General features: G+C 41.8%; 2 protein-coding genes and 2 long non-coding RNA genes across 10 annotated transcripts; 1 reads left to right on the top strand and 3 right to left on the bottom strand.

The window, feature by feature from the left end:
* Positions 1 to 332: 332 nt before the first annotated feature.
* Positions 333 to 6825, bottom strand: LOC126875083 (gamma-aminobutyric acid receptor subunit beta-like). Of its 3 annotated transcripts, none has more exons than XM_050637765.1 (10): positions 6308 to 6825; positions 6055 to 6197; positions 5714 to 5820; positions 5036 to 5103; positions 4462 to 4607; positions 3771 to 3928; positions 3232 to 3516; positions 2785 to 3015; positions 2440 to 2696; positions 333 to 2336 (listed from the first exon to the last, which is right to left on the bottom strand). In XM_050637765.1, the coding sequence occupies exons 2-10, from the start codon at positions 6117 to 6119 to the stop codon at positions 2184 to 2186; spliced, it is 1470 nt and encodes a 489-aa protein (XP_050493722.1). In that variant the 5' UTR covers positions 6120 to 6197; positions 6308 to 6825; the 3' UTR covers positions 333 to 2183. The 3 variants fall into 3 exon arrangements, with proteins under 3 accessions (XP_050493722.1, XP_050493721.1, XP_050493723.1); XM_050637764.1 differs by having other exon boundaries at positions 6282 to 6825; XM_050637766.1 differs by lacking the exons at positions 6055 to 6197; positions 6308 to 6825 and having other exon boundaries at positions 5036 to 5126; positions 5714 to 5817.
* An 18-nt stretch (positions 6826 to 6843) lies between these two features.
* LOC126875081 (gamma-aminobutyric acid receptor alpha-like) lies at positions 6844 to 19172 on the top strand. 5 transcript variants are annotated; one of them, XM_050637751.1, is made up of 11 exons: positions 6844 to 7094; positions 12271 to 12473; positions 14231 to 14298; positions 14697 to 14917; positions 15051 to 15133; positions 16082 to 16281; positions 16428 to 16515; positions 16663 to 16823; positions 17006 to 17182; positions 17309 to 17454; positions 17840 to 19172. In XM_050637751.1, exons 1-11 carry the CDS (start codon positions 6985 to 6987, stop codon positions 18051 to 18053), a joined length of 1671 nt encoding a protein of 556 aa, XP_050493708.1. In that variant the 5' UTR covers positions 6844 to 6984; the 3' UTR covers positions 18054 to 19172. The 5 variants fall into 5 exon arrangements, with proteins under 5 accessions (XP_050493708.1, XP_050493709.1, XP_050493710.1 ...); XM_050637753.1 differs by lacking the exon at positions 6844 to 7094 and adding an exon at positions 8789 to 10377; XM_050637754.1 differs by lacking the exon at positions 6844 to 7094 and adding an exon at positions 11531 to 12134.
* Positions 15306 to 16073, bottom strand: LOC126875117 (uncharacterized). Its single transcript, XR_007693252.1, has 2 exons — positions 15777 to 16073; positions 15306 to 15566 (listed from the first exon to the last, which is right to left on the bottom strand). It is a non-coding gene; the product is annotated as an uncharacterized LOC126875117 (long non-coding RNA).
* On the bottom strand, positions 16440 to 20793 carry LOC126875115 (uncharacterized). Its single transcript, XR_007693250.1, has 5 exons — positions 20704 to 20793; positions 19887 to 19955; positions 19555 to 19621; positions 19182 to 19315; positions 16440 to 16527 (listed from the first exon to the last, which is right to left on the bottom strand). It is a non-coding gene; the product is annotated as an uncharacterized LOC126875115 (long non-coding RNA).
* Between the last annotated feature and the right edge of the window lie 37 nt (positions 20794 to 20830).

Raw genomic sequence — 20830 nt, forward strand, 5'->3', positions numbered from 1 at the left:
TCATCCTGTAACGAGGAATTAGGCAGCAAACGTCGGAAAGCGAAACAAAACGAGAGATACGGATTCTGTGAAACACGATATGAGAGCCTGGATCACGTAACGAGGAGGTGCGAGAATGTAGAGGAGTTGGAAAAGATCTAAGAAGAATACTTGAAGATTCTGGTAAAGGATACACATGTACGAAGGGTTTTAAACGCAGAGCTGACAATATGTCGACAATGGTCGCATGGAAAAATGGCGTACAAAAAAAAATAAGTATCTAGGTGGCGTATGGTGTTCACGGATGACAAGGACGAGGTAAAGTTAGAATAAAATTGGTATAGTAGAATTGGTAGTTGTTTAAGTCGCTAAATTTAATTTGCCTTAAAATTACAGATACGATTTATATTAAAATAATTAGCATTACCACGCGCAATCTATAAGGATCGCATTTTCAATGTTTCAGAAAAATATTCCCTAGAAAAAGACAGTTTTTTTTCTCTTCTCACTCACGCGTACTCACATTCGTTAGATCATCTTTTCTCGCCGTTCTCACCGTTCAAATTAAAGCTCGAACGATTTCTTCAGCTTTGGACTAATGATACCGAAAATACTTTTTCCGTTCTGTTCTTTCTCCTTCTTCGTTTTCCATTTACAACTACCATGCCTGTACCGTTCTACATTGAGAAATAGTGCGCTGTATGTGACGTATGGGAATTTTTCTCAAACCAATTTTTACTTATTATCGTCGAAAATATAGAGAGTGTAAGCTGTATGACGATTTCTCGAATCGATGTTTTATAATTAACGTTGCAGGAATGGAGAACTAAACTTTTTCGAATTCATACATTTTACCAACGAACGGAAGATTAAGTCTAATTTCGTGTACGTATTAAAGACTGTCGTCGTTCGTGTAAATGAACAAATGTTTATCAACAATTGGATTATTGATTGTTAAGCCATGTATATGTATATAACATTGTAATGTACGTATACATATACACAGTCACGTGAAAAAATGTATACGTTCATTTCGATAGTCGTGTATGGTACATGTATCGAAAGATGTTGACGTACAAATAAAAATATTTACAATCGTTGCGATTATTTATTTTGTATTATTTATTTATCGAAAGTAAAAATTTTGAAGATACGGTGGAACTCCGTTCATATACATGGAATTGTAGTAGCGCTAACTATCGTCTCAACCAACGTCGAGTGCCGATCGACTTATTCGAACGTCTAACGATAAGATATCGTTCGCAAAATGGTAGAACAAATTAGACTTAAAAGGAAAGACAAGCATCGATTTACTAGTAGATTATTATATAAAATATCTGGTTATCCGAACCAACTTGTCCCTCCACAAGTTCATATGAACGGAGTCCTACTGTATAGTTTTAAGATAACCTCGTATGATAACATGTATGAGACACGCTTTGGGAAATACCGACATTATCGACGACAACAGTGACGATATCTTTTACCTACAGTAAGTTTTAATCGAGAACTACTCTAATTTATGATATATGCTTCTAAAATTTACGCTTCTCTCATTTCGAACGATTTTTGTTGGTTTAACGACTTTTCTCGATTTGGGTGGAAATACCATCAGATACCGATACCAGCAACAATTACGGGAGTTAACGATTTTTTAATTTCGAAGTACGGTCTCTGGTTTTCGTTGCAACCTCAATTTGTTTTAGATGAACCGTTAATTGCTCGATTTGTAAATGACAGGTAAAAAAAAGTTATCGATTTTTAAATGATCTTTCCAGCTGACCTTATTTAAAAAAAATTCTCGAATAACAGTACCATTTGCACCGCGCACTGCAATCCATTCGAATTGAAATATCGAATAGGAACGTATTTTCTAAAATATTATTATGTCTCAAGATTATAAATCGATATACCTTGAAAATATTTCCTCGTCGATAAATATTGGCAGCTTTCGATTCAGTACTTTCGATACCTGCTCCCTTCGATCGAAAATGACGAAGATTTCGATTTCAATCGTGGCCCGAACGTCGACTCTATTCGGAATCTAATTTCGAAATTTGATTCAAGTTCAAATAGAATTGATTTCCTTTTCATTGAGATTCTTGGAAATTCTCGTTTATGGATTGGTCCTTTTTCTTTTTTTTTTTTTTTTTTTTATCTTTCTTCGTACGGCAGATGGCGTGAGACTGTTGCGACGGCTAGGCTCAGAGGAAATAGAATACCCAGTAAATGGCATTGAACAGCATAAAACTGACTGGAAATATAATTCTCGAATATTTGTCGATAATGTTCACGTCTTTGATCTTCGGCATCGACACGCGCAATACGGATGCTCCTCTCCGTATCGCGTGTAGTACCTGCAACCATAATAATTTTTCCTCGTTGTTAAGTTTCCCTTTCGTTTTCTTTTTCTTTTCTTTTTAAACGGTCGTCGACGGTTCTTTAACGTCTCTCCTTTACCTTAGGTTTATGTTGTTTAGGGCCTCTGTATCTGAGGCCAGCGTTTCTCCCATATGTATTGTAGGCCGCGACTCTGGAAATTCGAAAGCTAGGAGGAAACTTGGCCGGATCATGTTCTCTTCCGGTTCCAGGCGTCGAACTACTACTAACTAGGCCTGATCTGTTTCTGATACTTGGCAGGGGAGACATTCTGAGATCTTGAAGCTCTATTATGTCCGCTTCCGTTGAGCCAGGAAAAGGAGAACTTGTTTTGCTTCCTGTAAAGTTTCCACGGATTCCAAATGGATAAGGTCTTTTTCCAGACTTAAATACCAAACAGAGAAAATCTAATTAAGAAAATCTTACCTGATTTCGAGTGAATTACTTTTTTGTCGTCGGTTTCTTTCTTTTTTGTCTTTTTCTTGGCTCTGGCGCCCCAATAAGTGTAATTGACCGCTGCATACTCGAGGAGAGCAGCGAACACGAAAACGAAACACATTACTAAGTAAATGTCGATAGCTTTCACGTAGCTGATACGTGGCAGTGAACTACGTACACCTGTGGATATCGTGGTCATTGTAAGGACTGTCGTTATACCTACAAAGGGAAAATATAGCGTGACTATCGGGGCGATTTACATAATAATAGACTATTACAATCGAGGTTTGCTGCGATACATCGAAAGGGCTTTTTGTTTTCGAACAGATAATTTAATACGTAAGTAGACGGAAAGCTTTTGTAGCCAACGTACTCGTGTAGCGATCATAAGCGTTAGGATTTACGATCTACAGGGAAACAATTCCATATGTTTACCGAGAGCTACTCTAGCACTGGTTGCTTCGTGATTTATCCAAAAACTGACCCAGCTTAGCATCACGATCAAGATACTAGGTAAATAGGTCTGGAAAACGAAGTATCCGATGTTCCTTTGAAGTTTGAAGCTTAACGATAATCTCTGGTATATACCAGTGGCCAGCCTCTCTTTACGATCGTTCGTTTCGTAACCGATTATCGTGAATTGTGGCAGTTCCGCTTCTTCCACACCACGGACCGGCGTTTGTTTCCAATACATTACCACGTCCAGCACAGTGTATCCGTCTGCCAAAAAATACGAAAAGCGGTTCAACTATACTTGATGAACGTACGAACTCGATTTCCTCGAGCTCTATTTAAACAAACGATATCCGGTACGAGGAAAGCGATCGTCCCACTATACGAACATTCCGTTGTCCAGATATTTTCGCTCGCTTATTTCTTCGGATATGCGGAGCTCTACCATATTTAGAGAAGAGAGAAGCGAAAGGAATCGATAGAAGGGGGGAAAGAGCTACGACAGGTAATATCGACCGTACAGCTTTCGATCTCTACGGTGCAGTTCTGCGAATCGAGCGGATAGTAGTGCAGATCCATCATGCAGGCCAGGGTCGTCGTGAATCTCATGCCATAAGTGACAGATCCGTCTCCGGACAACCGAACGAGTTTATTGCGCTCGGTCACGTCGTGTAGGAAACTGCGAACAAAATCAACGTTTTCTTTCTTAGTCGCATTTCGCCTTTCACACTGTCGTATCTCTGCCGATTGGAGAAAACGACAGCAAGATAAATATAGATCGAGGCAGCTAAAACGGATCAGCCGAACATCTCGAAACGAAACAAAGTTCGAGTCCAACTAAATTTACTCCGATGCTTCTCTTGTTCCTACCGTAAGAACGATCAAGCCGTTCTATGTGGTTTTAGATGCCTCATCCTATAGCAGCGATACAGTTTATAGAAAGTAATGGACGTAATATTCGCGCGTGTCAGAATTGATTCGAACTCGGCCGTTCGAGGATCAATAACAGAGAGAATATAAAAATCGGTGACTCGGAGATAACTGGTTTTCAGAATATTCGCGGCGCGCGAAAGGTAAATGAGAGAATTCTAGCTGAAACACCGGCGATGGACTTGCGAAACTTCGATCATAATTATTCATAATCATAAAATCGGATAACCACTTCCTCTTTAGCGGGAAATGTAGGGGTTTCGTAAAATTGTTCCGACGTACCTGTTTTTATCGTTGGCGAAAAACGTGTCTGGAACCCAAATCTTTTCCGCAAAGTCTCCACTGAGAGTGAGAACCTCCTCTTCTTGAGAAAACGCCAGTCTCTCGTCCTTCCAATACTGATTTAAATACATCGTTATCGTATAATCCTGTGGTAAAAAGAACACCGTTATCGTTTCTGTAAGCAAGAACGCGTCTTACCGTGAACCGATGGGAATTCAATCGCAAAAAGCTAAAAGATCCGAGCGCTGTAAGCATCGAACGATATATCGAAACGAATTTGCTCTTTTTTCTCAATAAAGGTGGAAATAAATAAATTATACGACGTGCGAACGACACGCGTGTTGGTGTATCAAAGAGATTCGTGAAATGGACGTTTTCGCTAGAATATTTTATATTTTATATTTAAAAAAAGCGCGTGTAGAATTTTCTGACCGACTATACATCATTTTTCATAATATCCATTCCATCATCCCGTAAATCCAACTTGCACTGCAACGTATTACTATGTAAAATATGGCGAAAAGTCGAGTTCGACGAGGGTCGGTTTTCTTACGAGCCCCTTGATAATGCTTACCATGTTTACTTCCGAGATTGCATCGAAGCTCGCGATCGTAAGGTCCATGCCAACCAACAGGGGCTCTCCTGACAGAATTAGATATAGAAATCTGTATAAAATACGATAAAAGGAGGAAAAAGGAGTAGCAAAAAAGGACTCGCGTATATCTAATTCGTCTTTTATAGGTCGAGCGATCAACGAGGATTAAAGAAATTACTCGGCATCGTTAAGCGGATTAATCGGAATTCCGGCGCGATCACTGACCCGTAAGACATTCGCGATCGCTCGATAAATTCTCTTTACGTTGACGTTAGTTGGTCAACGTCTGAGATAAGTCGTTCAGAAATATCATAGCGCGTGAAATTCTCTAAAAGTTACTCGACTGATTTTTGCGTTCGCAGCTAGTCCGAGACAGCCTGGGTTAAAAGATAAAACGAGTATTTCTATCCTTTCTTCTGTTATCGATGTTATTAAAGGCCCGAGCTACACGTCGTCGCGTGTTACTCCACGACACCAGTCGAGCGATACAATTTACTGGGTCTGGTTAACTAATTATCACTTATAGAAATACGTTTTACACTCAGAGAGGATACTTACGCCGATTTCTAAAAATTACAAGCAGGTAAACATCGAGTTACAAAGGTCGTGCGGATTGTGCTTAATTACTTTGGACGAGGAAACTTAAAATGCACTTACCGCCGAAATTTGGCCTCAATCGAATATCGTAACCATCGAGTATCCGCGATATAGTTTGCGTCACGTTTTCCAATCTGTCGGACAGGCCTGTATTTTCAAGACTGGCCCTAAAAATCAACGCATTGCTTGGAAAAAAGGATCGAGACAGAAACGAAATATACGCGGCTGCTTTGTCATCTTCTCAATGACGGAACGCTGCTTACGCTTTTACGATCGTTGTCTAAGCGTATCGTGGTGTATTGCGAATACACCACGGATTATTGCAATAAAAATTGTTATTTATCGACTTTTTAAGTAGACTTTTTCGACGAAGATAAAGTTAACGTCGATAAAACGATTACCAAGCGATCAGGTGAACCATTTGCAGCAAGAGAAACGTCTGCTGCAGCCACATCCTGCGATGCATCCTCCGGAATTACGTCAGCAGGTAGAAGAGGACGTCATCTCCATAGGTCCTTGCACCTCGACATCGAGCTGCCAGAAACTGCAATCAGAACCGGTCTGATTTCCGTCCTTGACCCTTTTCGCATACCAACTCTGGTCGTCTAATCTTTCGTCTCCTGCATACCTGATACGGACAGCTGTACAAGCTACTTTTAACGACGATGCAAACATCGAACTGTTGTAACTCGGCTAAAGAAGCGGTTGAACGAAAAAAGTTTGTAATTTATCAAGTACGCCAGACGCGCTGTAGACGAAATTCCAGTACAAATCGTATCCTTTCGTTCGAACGATTCTTAACGATCGACGCGAGTAAACGGCGACAATTTGCTATTCTCGCTTTGGCAACAGGATTGTCGAAAAACGATTGATCAGAGCGACAGGCATCGGCTACACTCACGCAAGCGTAGCTTACTTAAACGAGTATCCGGAGAAGGTGAAAGCGAAAGCAAAACGCATGCACGCGCGTCCTTTTAATTTCCGCGATGACGATGACTCGCGTTTTGGCTCGCGATATTTCGTTAAAATCGCCATCGAGAGTTCCATGTTTTTATGTTAATTCCATACGATAAAAATCTTGGCGCGATATTTTCTTCGCGTTCGTCGTCGCTACCGCGTACGTTTGTCACGCGCGTATTCCTCTTACGAGACACGTCGAATTCCACCTAACGTGTATTCACGAGGGTCGATCGAAAGATGGGAAGAACGTCCTGCGAAAAATTGGAAGAATCGTTCGAAAGAACGGTGTACTCGGCGCGTGGAGCGGATGGGACGACGTCGACAGGATACGCGGACATCGTCAAGGAGGGTCTGTCTCGGGCCAGGAGTCGATGCCTCTCGCTGTTCCTGGCACGGCAGCCCTTAAAAGGGCACACTTTCTCACTACCGAACGGACAGCTTCGTTCACCAGCACTGTCCAACGTCGACGCCGTCGTCCACGGTATTTTCCGACGCTTCGGATACTGCGCGTCACTCGCCTTCTCCGCATACACCCGTCCCCGTTTCGCTACCCCTTCGCTATCACCCTCTACCAACCTCCTTTTGGCTTCTCTCTTAGGATACCTTCCATCCTCCCCTCTTTCTCTATCAATCTATCCATCTATCTGTCCATCCATCTTTCTTTCTCACTTTCTCAAACTTTCGCTCTTCCTCTCGAGCTCCACGCATTCTTTACCTCACCTCCCACGCTGCCTTTTTCCGTCTCGTACAACGTACGAGTAATTATCCTCCATCCACCTCTGTTACTCTTCATTTTCCCTTCGATTTCTCTTCTTCGAGCCTCTTTTCGAGCAATCTCGCTCGTAATTTCAATTTCGTTGGCCGTGTTGCGAGATTTCTCGACTGGCCGAACATACAGGGTGTCGCGAAAGAAGTTCTCCTTTCTGTTCGTAGGCAATTTTTAAACGAAACGAGATACGCGTACGTGTATCTTTATCGTCGGTTCTCTGGCTGCTCTGCGACCGCTCCGCCGCGTATCCCAAGTTCCCGAACACACCACGACGTTTCACGAACACGACGTCGCACGAGGACGACCACTGTTCGACCCACTGTCAGCCACGGTAAAAAGGCTCTGAAAATCTTCGATCGCGCGAACAACGATTCGCATCCAACGTCTCGCGGATCTCTCCGTGTTCGCACGACGGATGACCGACGTTGGCGACGAATCTCTGCCACAGCGACGCGTCGTCGAAGCGTCCAACGATCCACGAAAAGATCGTACAGCGCGCACACCTCGCGATTGTCGACTGATCGTCGATGTACAACCTCGACGAAAGACAAACGCTACCGCTTCTTGCGCGACGCCCTGTACAAGCCCTGTGCAAGTCCTGTGCAAGCCCCGTAGAAACCCCGTAGAAAGCCTGTTCGCCTGTTCGCCTGTTCGGTCGTTCCAACCATCGTCCCTTCCTTATCGAATTTAGTCAAGCTCTTTCTCGTACGTCTCTCCCTGCCTGCCATTCCCACCCTCTACTACCTCTCCCCTCTACTACCAAACGTTTCGTTTCGTATCGGTGTTTCACACTCGCACTGCTAGTACTCTCGAAGCCGGCTTCCCTATCCGTTCTCTCTCACCTATTTATCTTTCGCTTCTCTTTGCACGCCGATAACACCAGCCTCCGTATCTCTGGGTACTTGGCATACCTCGGCTCCCGAGGCGGTCCGGAGGTTGGCGCAAAATGGACCACGCATGTGCAGCCCCGTTTCACCGCGACCTAGTGACACAGAGCCGGTCCTCTCGTGTCTCTTCGCTTCTCCGCCTCCGTCCTTCCTTCTCTCCGTCTCCGGCCCTCTTTCTTTCTCTTCCTCTTTCGATTTCCACGCTACGATCGAAGCGGAGCCACCCTTCCGATGCCTCCGCAAAACACACACCGGCATCGAGAGTCGTTCACCTTGCCAGATTACCGTTCCATCGATCTTCCCCTCCGAACGTGTACTTTTGTCCTCGGCGATATCGAAACAAGTGGTTTCGCGATAATCTATTCCTATCTTCGCACATTTCGTCCTTCCTTTCTCCGCCAGGCACGACCCTTATCCATCGAGGCTCTTTATCTACGCAGCGTAAACGCGACGGTGCGAGTCACGCATCCTACGAAACTGCCAACACCGCCGATCGTACAATTTTACATTGAAATTCCTGCTTCGCGTTACGTTCTTTCTCCGCGACGATGTAACGACTTTTGCCGCGATAAAATAATTATTTTCGTCGATCGATCCACCGGTTCCCGAGTTCCGCGCGGTTTTACGATTTTTACCGCGTATCGTTCGATACGATCGGTGTCGATTATCGGGCAAATTCCGGATCGCCCGTGGTACCGTTTACGGATTTTATAAATGCGCCAACTTTTTTCCAGGGATCGCGATTAATACCCAGGGTTAACGGTACCAGAAACGCGTTACATAGCACAGAATTCCTTTTGTAGGAAAGCGATAAGTCGATAAATACGGAGATAAAGACTGGCCATTTTGACCGGTTTCATGGAAAAATACGTATTGAAATTAAGCACGGACAACCAACTTCTCGTCTACGAAAGAATCGTCGTACCGATTTGGACGTACGGTATCGAGTCGTGGGGCGCGCTTGCTAAAAGCCACGTTGCTGAATTAGCAGTTTTACATAGGAAACGCACCGTGCTACCAACTCCGTAAAGATCCGAAGATCGTCCTCGCCAACCACCTCTACGCGATCCACCCACGTAGGGAACCGCGCAGAAAGCGTCCCTACGAAAGGCTTCCACGCGTTACACTTGGAATTACGTTATCCACGCGTATCCAACGTCCATCGTTATCCATACAGTTTAATTTACGGTTTACGAGAAAAGAAACGATCGAAAAGCCGCTTCCATTTGTAAAAGCCCTCGGTTTCGTTCGATCCTCGGACAAAATTCAATAAAATTTCGTCGATCGAGAGACCGAGGTCTTTTTAAAGGTAGTACGATGGTACCGCACACGATACACCATTTTTATATCTTTCGACCACGGAGACGAATACCGCGTTAGCGCGTAATTTCTCGGACGTTAAATAATCGTCGAACCATATACGATGGAAACGACGGATGCGTGAAAAAGTCGTTTACGTAGGTGCGTGACGCTTTTTTTCTTTGCAACTCCCCTCGTAGTTTCCCCTTTTCGTCGCTTGCCGATGAAAAGGAAGAATAGAATTTCGTTAGCCGAGTAACTTCGATCAAAGGTAATCCGCCTATTACGCGAAATCAAACGATGGTAACGAAATTGCGCCTGGGATTACGAAATCCCCGCTGCTAATTCCTTTCGATCGTCGTTCTTTTCGCTTATACGTATTCTTTACGTATGATTTCGCTTCGCCCTACTGTACTCGCGCAAAGCTCCGTAAATTCGATATATTTCGTCAAACACGACCGAACGTAGAATGAAAAAAAAAAAAAAAAAGAAATTGTAAAAAGCGAGCAACCGGCAGATAACATTGTCAATGGTCGAACGTGCGGTACAAAGGAATAAAGAAGAAACGAATAAACGATAACAAAGTTCGTCGAACGTCGCGGAAGGCAGGATTGTTGGAGCTTGCGCGGCGGAAAGTTTGGTCCGCCAGGTGGGAGATCCACGAGGATCCGTCGCGTGAATCGCGCGTAGATCTTCCCCGCGAGTGTCGGTATTCGGTTCGCGCTTATTTCGTTTTTCCAAATTTCTCGGTGTCGCTTTATCGATCGTCGAGGATCAAAGTCGAGGAAAAGGCGCAGCGAAATGTTAACGTAAGTACGCTCTTTCGTTCCATTTGCCATCGACGGACCGTTTCGTTTCGAAAGCAAAGGAGAGTAGTCAAATATGAAATACTATTTTGTTTCTCCGATATCCTGCTCCTGCGAGAGAAATGGTCTTATTCATCTTGTTTCATCCTTTTCTTTTTTTTCTTCCGATGAAATTCCGCTTTCAAGCAATCGCGTTAAAGTACGATCGGATCTTCTCGCGAAGCAGAAACGAGGTGGTTCGCGATTTCAGGCATCCCGTTCTCTTTTCTCGAACCGCTTTCTTCGTCCCATACGTTTCTTGCTTGTCGACTTTTCCGATGCCGCCAGAGAATATCCTCATATCTTATAAATTAAAGAGAATCTATAATAAAAAAGATGGCAATTAAAACGCGGAATATCTCGTTATTCGACTACTAAATTGGCTATCCGTATTTCCAATTTGACAAAGTTGAAAACACGATATTCGGTTCGTGAATACTTACGAGTCTCCTATGCCACAAACGTTTCAAAGTAGGTAGGCTTTTCATCGTCGTTTACGTCGTAACCCTCCTTTCTTCAGCGCGAGAACTTGAAACGTCGACGACGTGGCTCGATTTACGCCGAGTATCCGTTCATCGACGTCCGTTTGCGCAAACGAAGAAACACGCACACGTACGACGACCAGCGCGATCGGTATCGTTATCTTTATCTCGTAACGAGCCCGGCGACAAGTTGCCGTATACACTCGTTACGTTTGCAGCTTTTTCAAATTAAGAACAGCGGATCCTGCACGCGAAACGAAGGATCAAGCGGAGAAATCTGCATTCCGCGTCGATTATTTGGCTAGCCTCGCAAATATGGCGATATCGATACAGACGGTTAATGAAAAAGCTGAAATTAAAGCGTACTAGTAGCCGGTAAACGTGTACCTGCGCCAGCCGCAAAGAGAATAATTACCACTCTTTCGTCAGTCCGTATCTCCTCGTTGATTATTGGCTTTTTACGAACCAGCGCAACTATTGTAATTTCTGTTTGGCAGCTTCGAGGCGTGCATACGTTTCTCGTGCCTTCGTACTTGCTGAATAATCTACGTTCGCATTTTTATAACACGAACCTACGGCTTGATGCACCGAGTACCAACGTCGGTACCTGCGAAGTCGAGATATCGGCGTTTATACTGTTCGAATAATTTGCCGTGCGCGAGTCTTTCAAAGAAGAAACGACTTTTACAATTCGGCGCGATGTCCAGGCGATGGAAAAATTCAAACGTGGTTCGCCGAAAGAAAAAAAAAAAAACGATTTTCACGTGGCAAAGCAGGGAGAAGGCCGAGAGGCAATCGCAGAAGGAGAGGGAATGAAAGAGGAGAAGAGGGGAAGAGGGGTAGAAAAGTGCTCTCCTTAGCCGCGGATTCAGCAACTTCCGACGAGGCTGCCCCTCGATGTTTCGAGTGAACGTTCTCCCTCGTTACATCAGAATCGCCCTTTAAGCCCTTCCGGTGCCCTTTTCGCGAAAAGTCCATCGAAAACAAGATTTTTTCGCAAATTTCTCTATACCACGTTGCAAAATCCCTGTCTCTAAGATATTCGTAACGTAAGCACCGAGATAACATTTCGCAACGACGATCGTCGAGCGCGTGTCGATTTTGAAGGTGTTTCGTTTAACGATTTAAGCCTCGAACGACCGTGAAATATCGCGAAACGAACGAAGAAAGAAGCTCGCGACGTTTAACGATGGTGACAGCGTCATCGTTGCCGATATTAGATACAGGATAGATTGAAAAGTGAATTCGTCGATTCGTGAAACGACGCCAACGTATCCACGAGACAATGTCCGCGTTACGATCGATGGGACCGTTAAATAAAACGATTAATAACAACGGTAACGTGGCTCGATAAGCCGACATTTGACTTTTGCAGGTTTCTACTCCTTATATTACTGTCATCGTGGAGAAATCGGAACCACGCGCTCCACGTTTCCCCCGCGTCCTCGAAGACTTCCTCGAAAGCTACGCCGCTGACCAGAGGGACCGTCAACGACATTGTTTCCAAAAACATCACGATGGTTCTCGAGAACCTTCTGATGAACTACGAGAACAATCAACTGCCTACTCACGGAAAGGGTAAAGAGACAGTGTCAGAGTATCAAGCGCATCGAAATTGTCGAAATTATCGGAACGTAAGACGCTACGAATCGAGAAAACTCGTTGATTAACGCGTTTTCGGTGATAATTTACACCGTGTAAAAATCGATTACCACAACTTTTCCCCCTAATTGAAACGATTCTTCGTTCGTAAAATTTTGTTCACGCTCGATCGGGTCGCTCCGAGCAAATTGGATTGATTCGATCCTCGTGATGAAAGGATTAAACGATGGCGAGAGTCGCGAATTACAGCGATTAAAACGAAGGGGTAGCGTTTTTCTGGGATATCGATCTCGAAATGTTTACAACGAAAAAATTGGAGCATCGTAACGATCTTTGACGAGTGATCGAGCGGAAAGGGGAAAAATAGGAGCCGGTCCGATACGAATAGAACACGCGGAAAGTTGGATCGCAGCCAGCCGAACGAAACTATCCCTTCGAAATCGCCTTTATCCCTGACACGCGGTCCCAATTTTCCATCATCCTTATTTTGTCTTTTTTTCTTTTTTTTTTTTTTTCTCGTCCAAAAGAACGCCGAACTATTCTCTCGATTATCCCTCTGTACTCATTTCCCTCGGTCCATCTGTGTATTATTTTTCTTTTCTCCTCTATGTAGCAGCCACCCTCTCGTCGCTCCTTTTAGCTAGTCCTGTTCATCGTCTTGCTCAAAAATTTATACGCACGCTGATCGAGTTCGTTATCGGAGGACCGCGGGTGTTTCTTTCTAAAATGAAATAAAACCGAATATTTCCAAGATGCAAGCGAACCGCGCTTACGCGAACCTGTCGGCCGCGGGCAAGTCGTCCAAATGGGATTATCCGAATCGTTCGCCTCGTTTACGATTGCACGGAGAAACTTCTCGTCTACTCTCTGCTGGCCAAGCAATTCGCGTTACGAGCAATAATACCGATCGTCAAAAGACGGACGTGTTTCGACGCGATTCCGTTCTATATTTCGCACTGATCGCGTATTATTACTATTATGCGTTTTACGTAATTCTGATAAACCGAATTAATTCGATCAGATGAGATCCACGATAATCCCACTTCGCTCGATCGCGTGATTGATCGATTCGAAGATATGCTCGTCCTCCGAATCCTCCAAATCGCCAACGTCCTTCATTTTCGAACAATCGAGTAATCGTCGTTTATTGAAAAGTCTGAAACTTTGGCTCTACGGTAGTACGGTGTCCGGGCGGCGAAATACTCGGTTAGGACGACGCGTTTTACGCGTTCCTGGGGTAGTCGAAGCCGAAAACGAGAGTCACCTTCCAAGGAAGTAAGGCGTGCAAAATTTCGGTCAACCCGTTGACGCGCGACGTCTGTATGCACCTTGACGATACAGCTATAAAATTTGGCATCCTCGACCTGCTCCATGGCTTGTCCTTTATGCGTTTGAATCATGCGTTTGATCGTCGAGTGTCGGATTAGGTTTCGGCCGTGTGGCACATTTAGCGTCGCGTGGACGCGTTTCTTCAGCGTCGGTCCAACGCTCCTCTATCTCCGACTATCGTCTCCATTGCTGCGTTCCTTGCTGGCCGAACCCTGGACACAGTCGTAAAGTCGTGGTAAGGCTAAATGGCCGCGGGCTGCTTGCCATGGTGGCGTTGTCGTAAACGTAGGTATCGTGTTACGACGCATCCTACGTGGTTGAAGATGTATAGACGATGTTTTACGCTAGTTAATCTTGATTTTTCAGTTTATAAAAGACGTAATCGCCAGTTTTTTTTTCCCCAGGAACTCCAACCGTGGTAAAAACCAATATTCTGATAAGAAGCATGGGTCCTGTGTCGGAACTTGACATGGTAGGTTTAGCATGTCGGACGTGCAAATAAACGATCCAAATTCGAACGAAAAAGCTGCTCCTTGGTGGCGGTGGTCCGACGATTGCATCTCCGTCCAAAGACACGACATTTCTTCGTGATGGAATTTGTCAGGCGCCTAACGGATGGCTCAAAATTATAGAAAGCGCGAACAAATTTCTCGGTCGGATAATTCTTTGGATATTTTTTCCTTTTTTTTTTTTTTTTTAGTAAACGTTAAGTTTACCGAAAAATTTCGATTATCCGCGTCCACGAAAAAGTTAAAAAACTTCTTCCACGTACGATATGTTTGCGTTTTATTCGTCTTTCTGTTTCGTAGTCCGCAAAAAGGACAGGACGGCGTTTCTGTTACTGATGACAGTACGCGTTACTTTTTACAGGATTATTCGATGGATTGTTACTTTCGACAATCTTGGCGCGACTCTCGTTTGAGCTTTTTGGGCCCGATAAAGTCGCTCAGCTTGAGCATCAAAATGTTGGAAAGAATCTGGAGGCCGGACACGTATTTTTATAATGGAAAACACAGCTACGTGCATACCATCACGGTGCCGAATAAATTATTGAGAATCTCGCAAGATGGAGATATACTTTATTCCATGAGGTTGTTATTAATGCAAAGATTTCATTTGCATATTAAACACCGTAACTAATAGCAATAATACGGAAATCGTAAAATAACGTAACGTTAATTTAACGTGGATTGCGATCATACGTTATATTCGTGTTTACAACAGGCTTACTATAAAAGCAAAATGTCCAATGGAGCTTCGAAATTTTCCCATGGATCGACAATCTTGTCCGCTTATTCTCGGAAGTTGTAAGTATCTTTAAAACGATTCGAACGCTCGTAACGAAAAACGGTTCTTGTCAAATGTTTTCAGCCTTTCAAGCAATAACGCGCGTTTCGGTAGCCAGAAAGTAGACGAGATGGAATCGATATTATAAAAGACGAACTGTATCTTGTATTTCCAATTTTCGTCCGAGATAAATTTTTCTATTTTTTATATTTTTTATATATATATTTATATATAATATATATATATCGTTCATTTGCTGCAACGATAACGTAACTTTGAAATCCAAATTTTAGGAAAAATGAATTTAAATGCACTAAACTGATATAGTTTCCTTGTACCGACGCAGTACCGACACGACTGCCCTCTCGTGGTGACTTTCCCAAGTTTACTTGCAACACTCCTCCAGCAAAATGTACAAGGAACGGCGTTCCTTCTTTACCAGCAACTCGGTAACTACAAGAGTAGAAAGAACGCTATTTCTTCTTTATCAACGACTCAGAAACTACGTAAAATTAAATTCAATTAATGCAAAAAAGATAAATAAATGCATTTCGATATCTTCGGTAAAGAATCGCTATCGAAGATTTACGTAGAGAGATATTGGACATGTGTCACGAGTGTTTATCGCCAAGCAAAAACATGCATACATACATACATACATACATACGTATTATCCTGGCAGCCGGTGTTTTATGATACGCGTAAATTTCCTGTTTGTTTCGGAATTCCATAGTGTCTGCCTTTCGTTTGCTTGCCCTCTCTCTATCCGATACAGTATCCGATTATTATCATTTCCTCTATATTCGACAACGTAGAAATTAAAGGATGAAATTCATCGAAATGTCGCGGATACGATCTCCGCTGTACGTCCAACAACGGAAATAATAGATATAACTTGATCGTAATCGAGCACGTTAGATTGGAAGCCTTTCTAATATTTTTTTAATTTTAATATCGTACGTTTTTAGATGCATATACGTCCGGTCAATTAATTTACGAATGGCAAGAGGGCTCCTCCGTAAATTTCGTCCCTGGAATGGCTCTTTCACAGTTCGATCTGATGGGTTCGCCGTACAGGAATTTAACTTTTGTTCGTCGCGAGGGGGAATTTTCAGTTCTTCAAGTTTCCTTCAACTTGCAACGAAACACCGGTTATTTTCTCATCCAAGTAAGTCGATACGAATAAATTAGCTCGTTACGTAATTTTAGTTAATCGTTAGCTCTGATCGCTCCAACGAACAATACTCGTGATATTAACGAATAAAAAATTATTCTTTTCCTTTCGTAATATTCTTCTCTTTATGGTTCTGTCAGGTTTACGTACCCTGTGTTTTGATAGTAGTCCTGAGTTGGGTGTCTTTTTGGATTCATCGCGAAGCTACCAGCGATCGAGTTGGTCTGGGTAAGTCGGTCCCTTCGAACATACAGGATATATGCATAAATTTAGTATAACTATAGAGTTTCGGATCGTAAAATATTTGTTTGAATCTTGGGAGGTTCTCCCACGAACCCTCGTAGTGCACAGATATCGAATAAATTATTATTACAGGCATTACTACCGTTTTGACACTGTCCACGATTAGTCTCGATTCCAGAACAGACTTGCCTAAAGTTAGATACGCCACTGCCCTTGATTGGTTTCTGTTAATGAGTTTTGGATACTGTATCGCTACTCTGTTGGAATTCGCCGGTGTGCACTACTTTACAAAGGTATCTATTTACCTTATTAATCCTTAATTTTAATACTTAGCACGTATTCGGTAAAAGTCGAACGAATGAATAAGATAAAACGATAATAACTGTAGCACGTACGTTGATCTGTGTTGCACGAAATTCACAAAACCGACGTTACTTTTTCGTTAATTCTTCGACTTGTAACACGCTTCTATCAGGTTGGCAGCGGAGAAATTCCTTTGGACGAGGAAGAGTTGGAAAATGAGAGCGAAACCGACTATCAGGATGGGTTTTGCGGTATTGTGTCGCGCAGTCCTCAAACGGTTCACCCAGAGACAATAATAGACGTACCTCGAAGGAGAAGTTCTTTGTTATGCGATGTTTACGACGTTAATGTAAATATAACGTCCAATTTACCAAACATCGATGATTTCACTTTTCTTTATCGTTTAGACTGAACTCGATGTTCTTCCCGTATAATCTGACTCACCCTGTACACCTTCCAACAAATTTCTATTTAGGAATCCGTCTCTTACGGAAGAGGATCATCGATGACAGTCTCCGTTACGTCGAAACCATCGACGATGGAAAGACAAACGCAAACGGAAGTGTGGATACCGAAATGGCGACAATTTCTCTATTGCCTCGCTGGCGACGAGGAGTTCAGGTAGAAATTTCCTTCGCTGTTTTAATTTTCTATCTCGAAACTCCTAGGAAATATGTATATCGCGTTTCATTTACTTTATCGGTTCCACACCATTTATATTTATATATTTCCATCGTTCTCTAGCTGGCAGTTTTATTCGCCGTACAGTTCTTTCCAATTTAATTGGATGATTCGCATCTATATATCGTTCTGTACTCGGCTCGTTTATCTCTTTGTAATTGAACGAAAATAACGATATTATTACGCGTATTGCCGAGCGTATTCGTTCGGTATTTTGAGAATCTCTTACTTCGCATTCGTCCCGAAACGATATTCGTCGTTGTTTTTATGTTTTAATCGCTCGTAAAGCTTCGAATATCATCGATTCTTGTTACTTTGATCGTAGGAGGCGCAGGCAAAGGGAAGCAGCTGGAAATTGCAGGAAGAAAGGCGAAAAGATCGCAAGACACATAAACAGCGTGTCTTACATCGACAAAGTGGCGCGAGTCGTATTTCCCGCTTCTTTTGGGCTACTCAATGTCTGCTATTGGGTCATTTACGTCACTTATCAAGAGGAATTCAAGTGGCAAGATCCACCATTTGGATCAATTTCTCACTGATCCGATCGATAAAGTAATTAAGATAGCGGTGTGTATGTATGATATAGCAAGTCAGATTGATATATACACATATATGTAATGGAAATTTAACTTTAGAAAGGAAAGCTCAAGTTTCGTCAAATTATGACATAACATATTCCCCTTCTACTTATCCCTAGTAACAAAATTACGTAATTTCATCCTTTCTGCTTTCACGTTCAACAAAATATTATACTCTTTAACGACAGATATATACGTGTATACGGTGTTTAATAAATTTAGTATTCCCCTTCTATGACTCGGGTTATTACCTGCGTTTAAGCGAACGCATAAATCGATTTGAAAATATATCAGAGTATTTTATACACATATACGCGCAACACGTATGTCGGCCAAGGAGAGGACGCTACTATGACTAAAAGCGAGCATAGTGACAAAGTAGTAACGAGAATGACTTTCCATTTTCTGGATTATCCAGAAGATGGGAATTGAGAAATAATATTTGTATCAATGATTCTAATTGAGATATTAATAGAAATATTCTCGGGCGATTCCTTTATCAAAACATAAGGAATCTTTTGAACACAAAGAAGCATTCAAATCTTGTTTCGATTCTAGTATCTGACTGTCGCGAAGTGAAATTTGATACACGTTAGCGGACAGATAAAATTACGCTTTTATTATTTCGTATCTCAAAATTTAGTAAAATTTAGCTGAATACCGAACTCGAATAATAAAATTGTTCCATACAATCATATAACAGATTTAAATAAAATCATCGTTAGCATTATAATAATTTCGATCACAATTGAAATTTCCATAGTAACAAAGTCTGAGGGTATCAAACTTCTCTGCCACAGTTTATACATATAGTGTTATATCTACAAATTCTTTATATCGTGATATGTAAATATTATACTTATTATTGAAGCATTATCATCCATCTTATCTAAAAACGCAATGTGCAAGAAAACCTATCCTGAGCTAATAAATAGATTACGGACATGAAAATGTTACTACTCACGGATATAGTAAATACCAACGGTCACTATGCTCGTCAAAAATTCTATATAATACAACCGTGTCGATTAGGACTTTTCATTCTACGACATGGTTGAGTAACCGGTAGAACAAATGCATGCGACTAACGATTAGATGCGAAGAACGTCGTCGTCGTCGTCGTCGTCGTCGTCGTCGATGTTGTGGCCCGGCGAATCCAGCTGGTGAAACCAACGCCATCGAATAACAATCGTCGAATCCCATGGTAAATGTCACGAAGAAATCTGTAACAAAACATAGAATATTATAATTTGTTCTTAATGACAGTGTTAATTATTTTGTGAAAATTTAAAATAATAAAAGATTGATCTCTACCGAATAAAAAATTTGTAGGATAACGAACGAGAATGAAAAGTTTACACTTGTCACATTTTTAATCAGATCCTACTTTCTAATTAATAATAATTTGTCGCGGAATATAGAGAATAAAATTAAACAAAGTCCAAAACAAAAGTCTATTTACATTCTGGGCTTTTGAAGCACCACAGGTCCTTTCCAAGGTCCAACAAGAAGACGAAGGAGTGACGCACCTTTGATAAAACATGAATTATTATAATTTGTTCTGAAAATCAGCAAAGGTTGTTCGAACAATTTGAGGTAACGGAATATGAAACTCTACGAAAACTTGCAACTTCGATAACAAAAGGAATATAAATTCTAATAAACTCCAATTACCATAACGCTTGGAACATTAATATAAAAATTTAAAACCAGACTTCACTTTCCAATTAATAATAATTGTTGCAAAATTCGAGAAATAAGATCAATTGAAACGCAATGTGCAAAGACTCTTACATGCTTAAAGTTGAAACACTGCTACTATATCCTTTCCAGAGAGGAGGACGACATTAAGTTGTGGAGAAACTGTAACAAAATGTGTGAAATATAATTTGCTCTGAGAAGACATATTTTTGATTCTTAGAAAGTTTAGGATAATGAACAATTAACCTCTATCCAAAGTTGAAAGTAGAAAAATAATAACTGTCGCGGAGTAATACGCACAAGTATACATGTTATCGATAGAAATTTCGATATTGGAATGACCTGCTGTAGCGCGATTTACCTTTGCTGGTTTGGTTGGCGAGGAGTAGGGAGAAATGGTAAGTCGAACGTGCACACAAAACAAAATGTTTTCAACAATTCGATGTTACGTTCCAAGTAAAATAAACGATACATCAGACCAAAACACGCTGAGACACGTGTATAAAAGTAAACACGACTGAGCTAATATAATTCAAACGAACAAAATTGAAATAAAATATCAGAAAATTATTATCGTACATAATATTATTAACGTAAAATCGAACGATTATCGTAAAATCGAACTATATTCGAACTATAGTTCAAAGTGTCAAAGAAAAGGAAAGAAAGAAAAGAAACGGAAAAGTAAAAATGATAATGAAAGATAATTATCGAGGAAAAAGAAGAGAAGAAAAATGGTCAAGGGGAGTGAAAAGGGAAAGAATTTCACTTCAATAATACGTGATTGTACTTCTCGATGTAGGTGACCTTAATCAAAAATTAGTAACCTTCTATTTACATTGAAAAACGATAAATCGCTATAAATTGTGCTGGATTATCGATAGAAAATGAACTAAATTAAAATTCTCACCATTTTGAAGCAGTGACTCGGTGTTGTATAATAAATTTTCCATATTTACGACAAACTCTCAACAGTTACTTCCTCCTCCCAATACGATACCATGCGAAATGCTGTTATTTCAAATTTTAATCCCTAT

The sequence above is a fragment of the Bombus huntii genome, chromosome 17, assembly GCF_024542735.1.
Source record: "Bombus huntii isolate Logan2020A chromosome 17, iyBomHunt1.1, whole genome shotgun sequence".
Lineage (NCBI taxonomy): Eukaryota > Metazoa > Arthropoda > Insecta > Hymenoptera > Apidae > Bombus > Bombus huntii.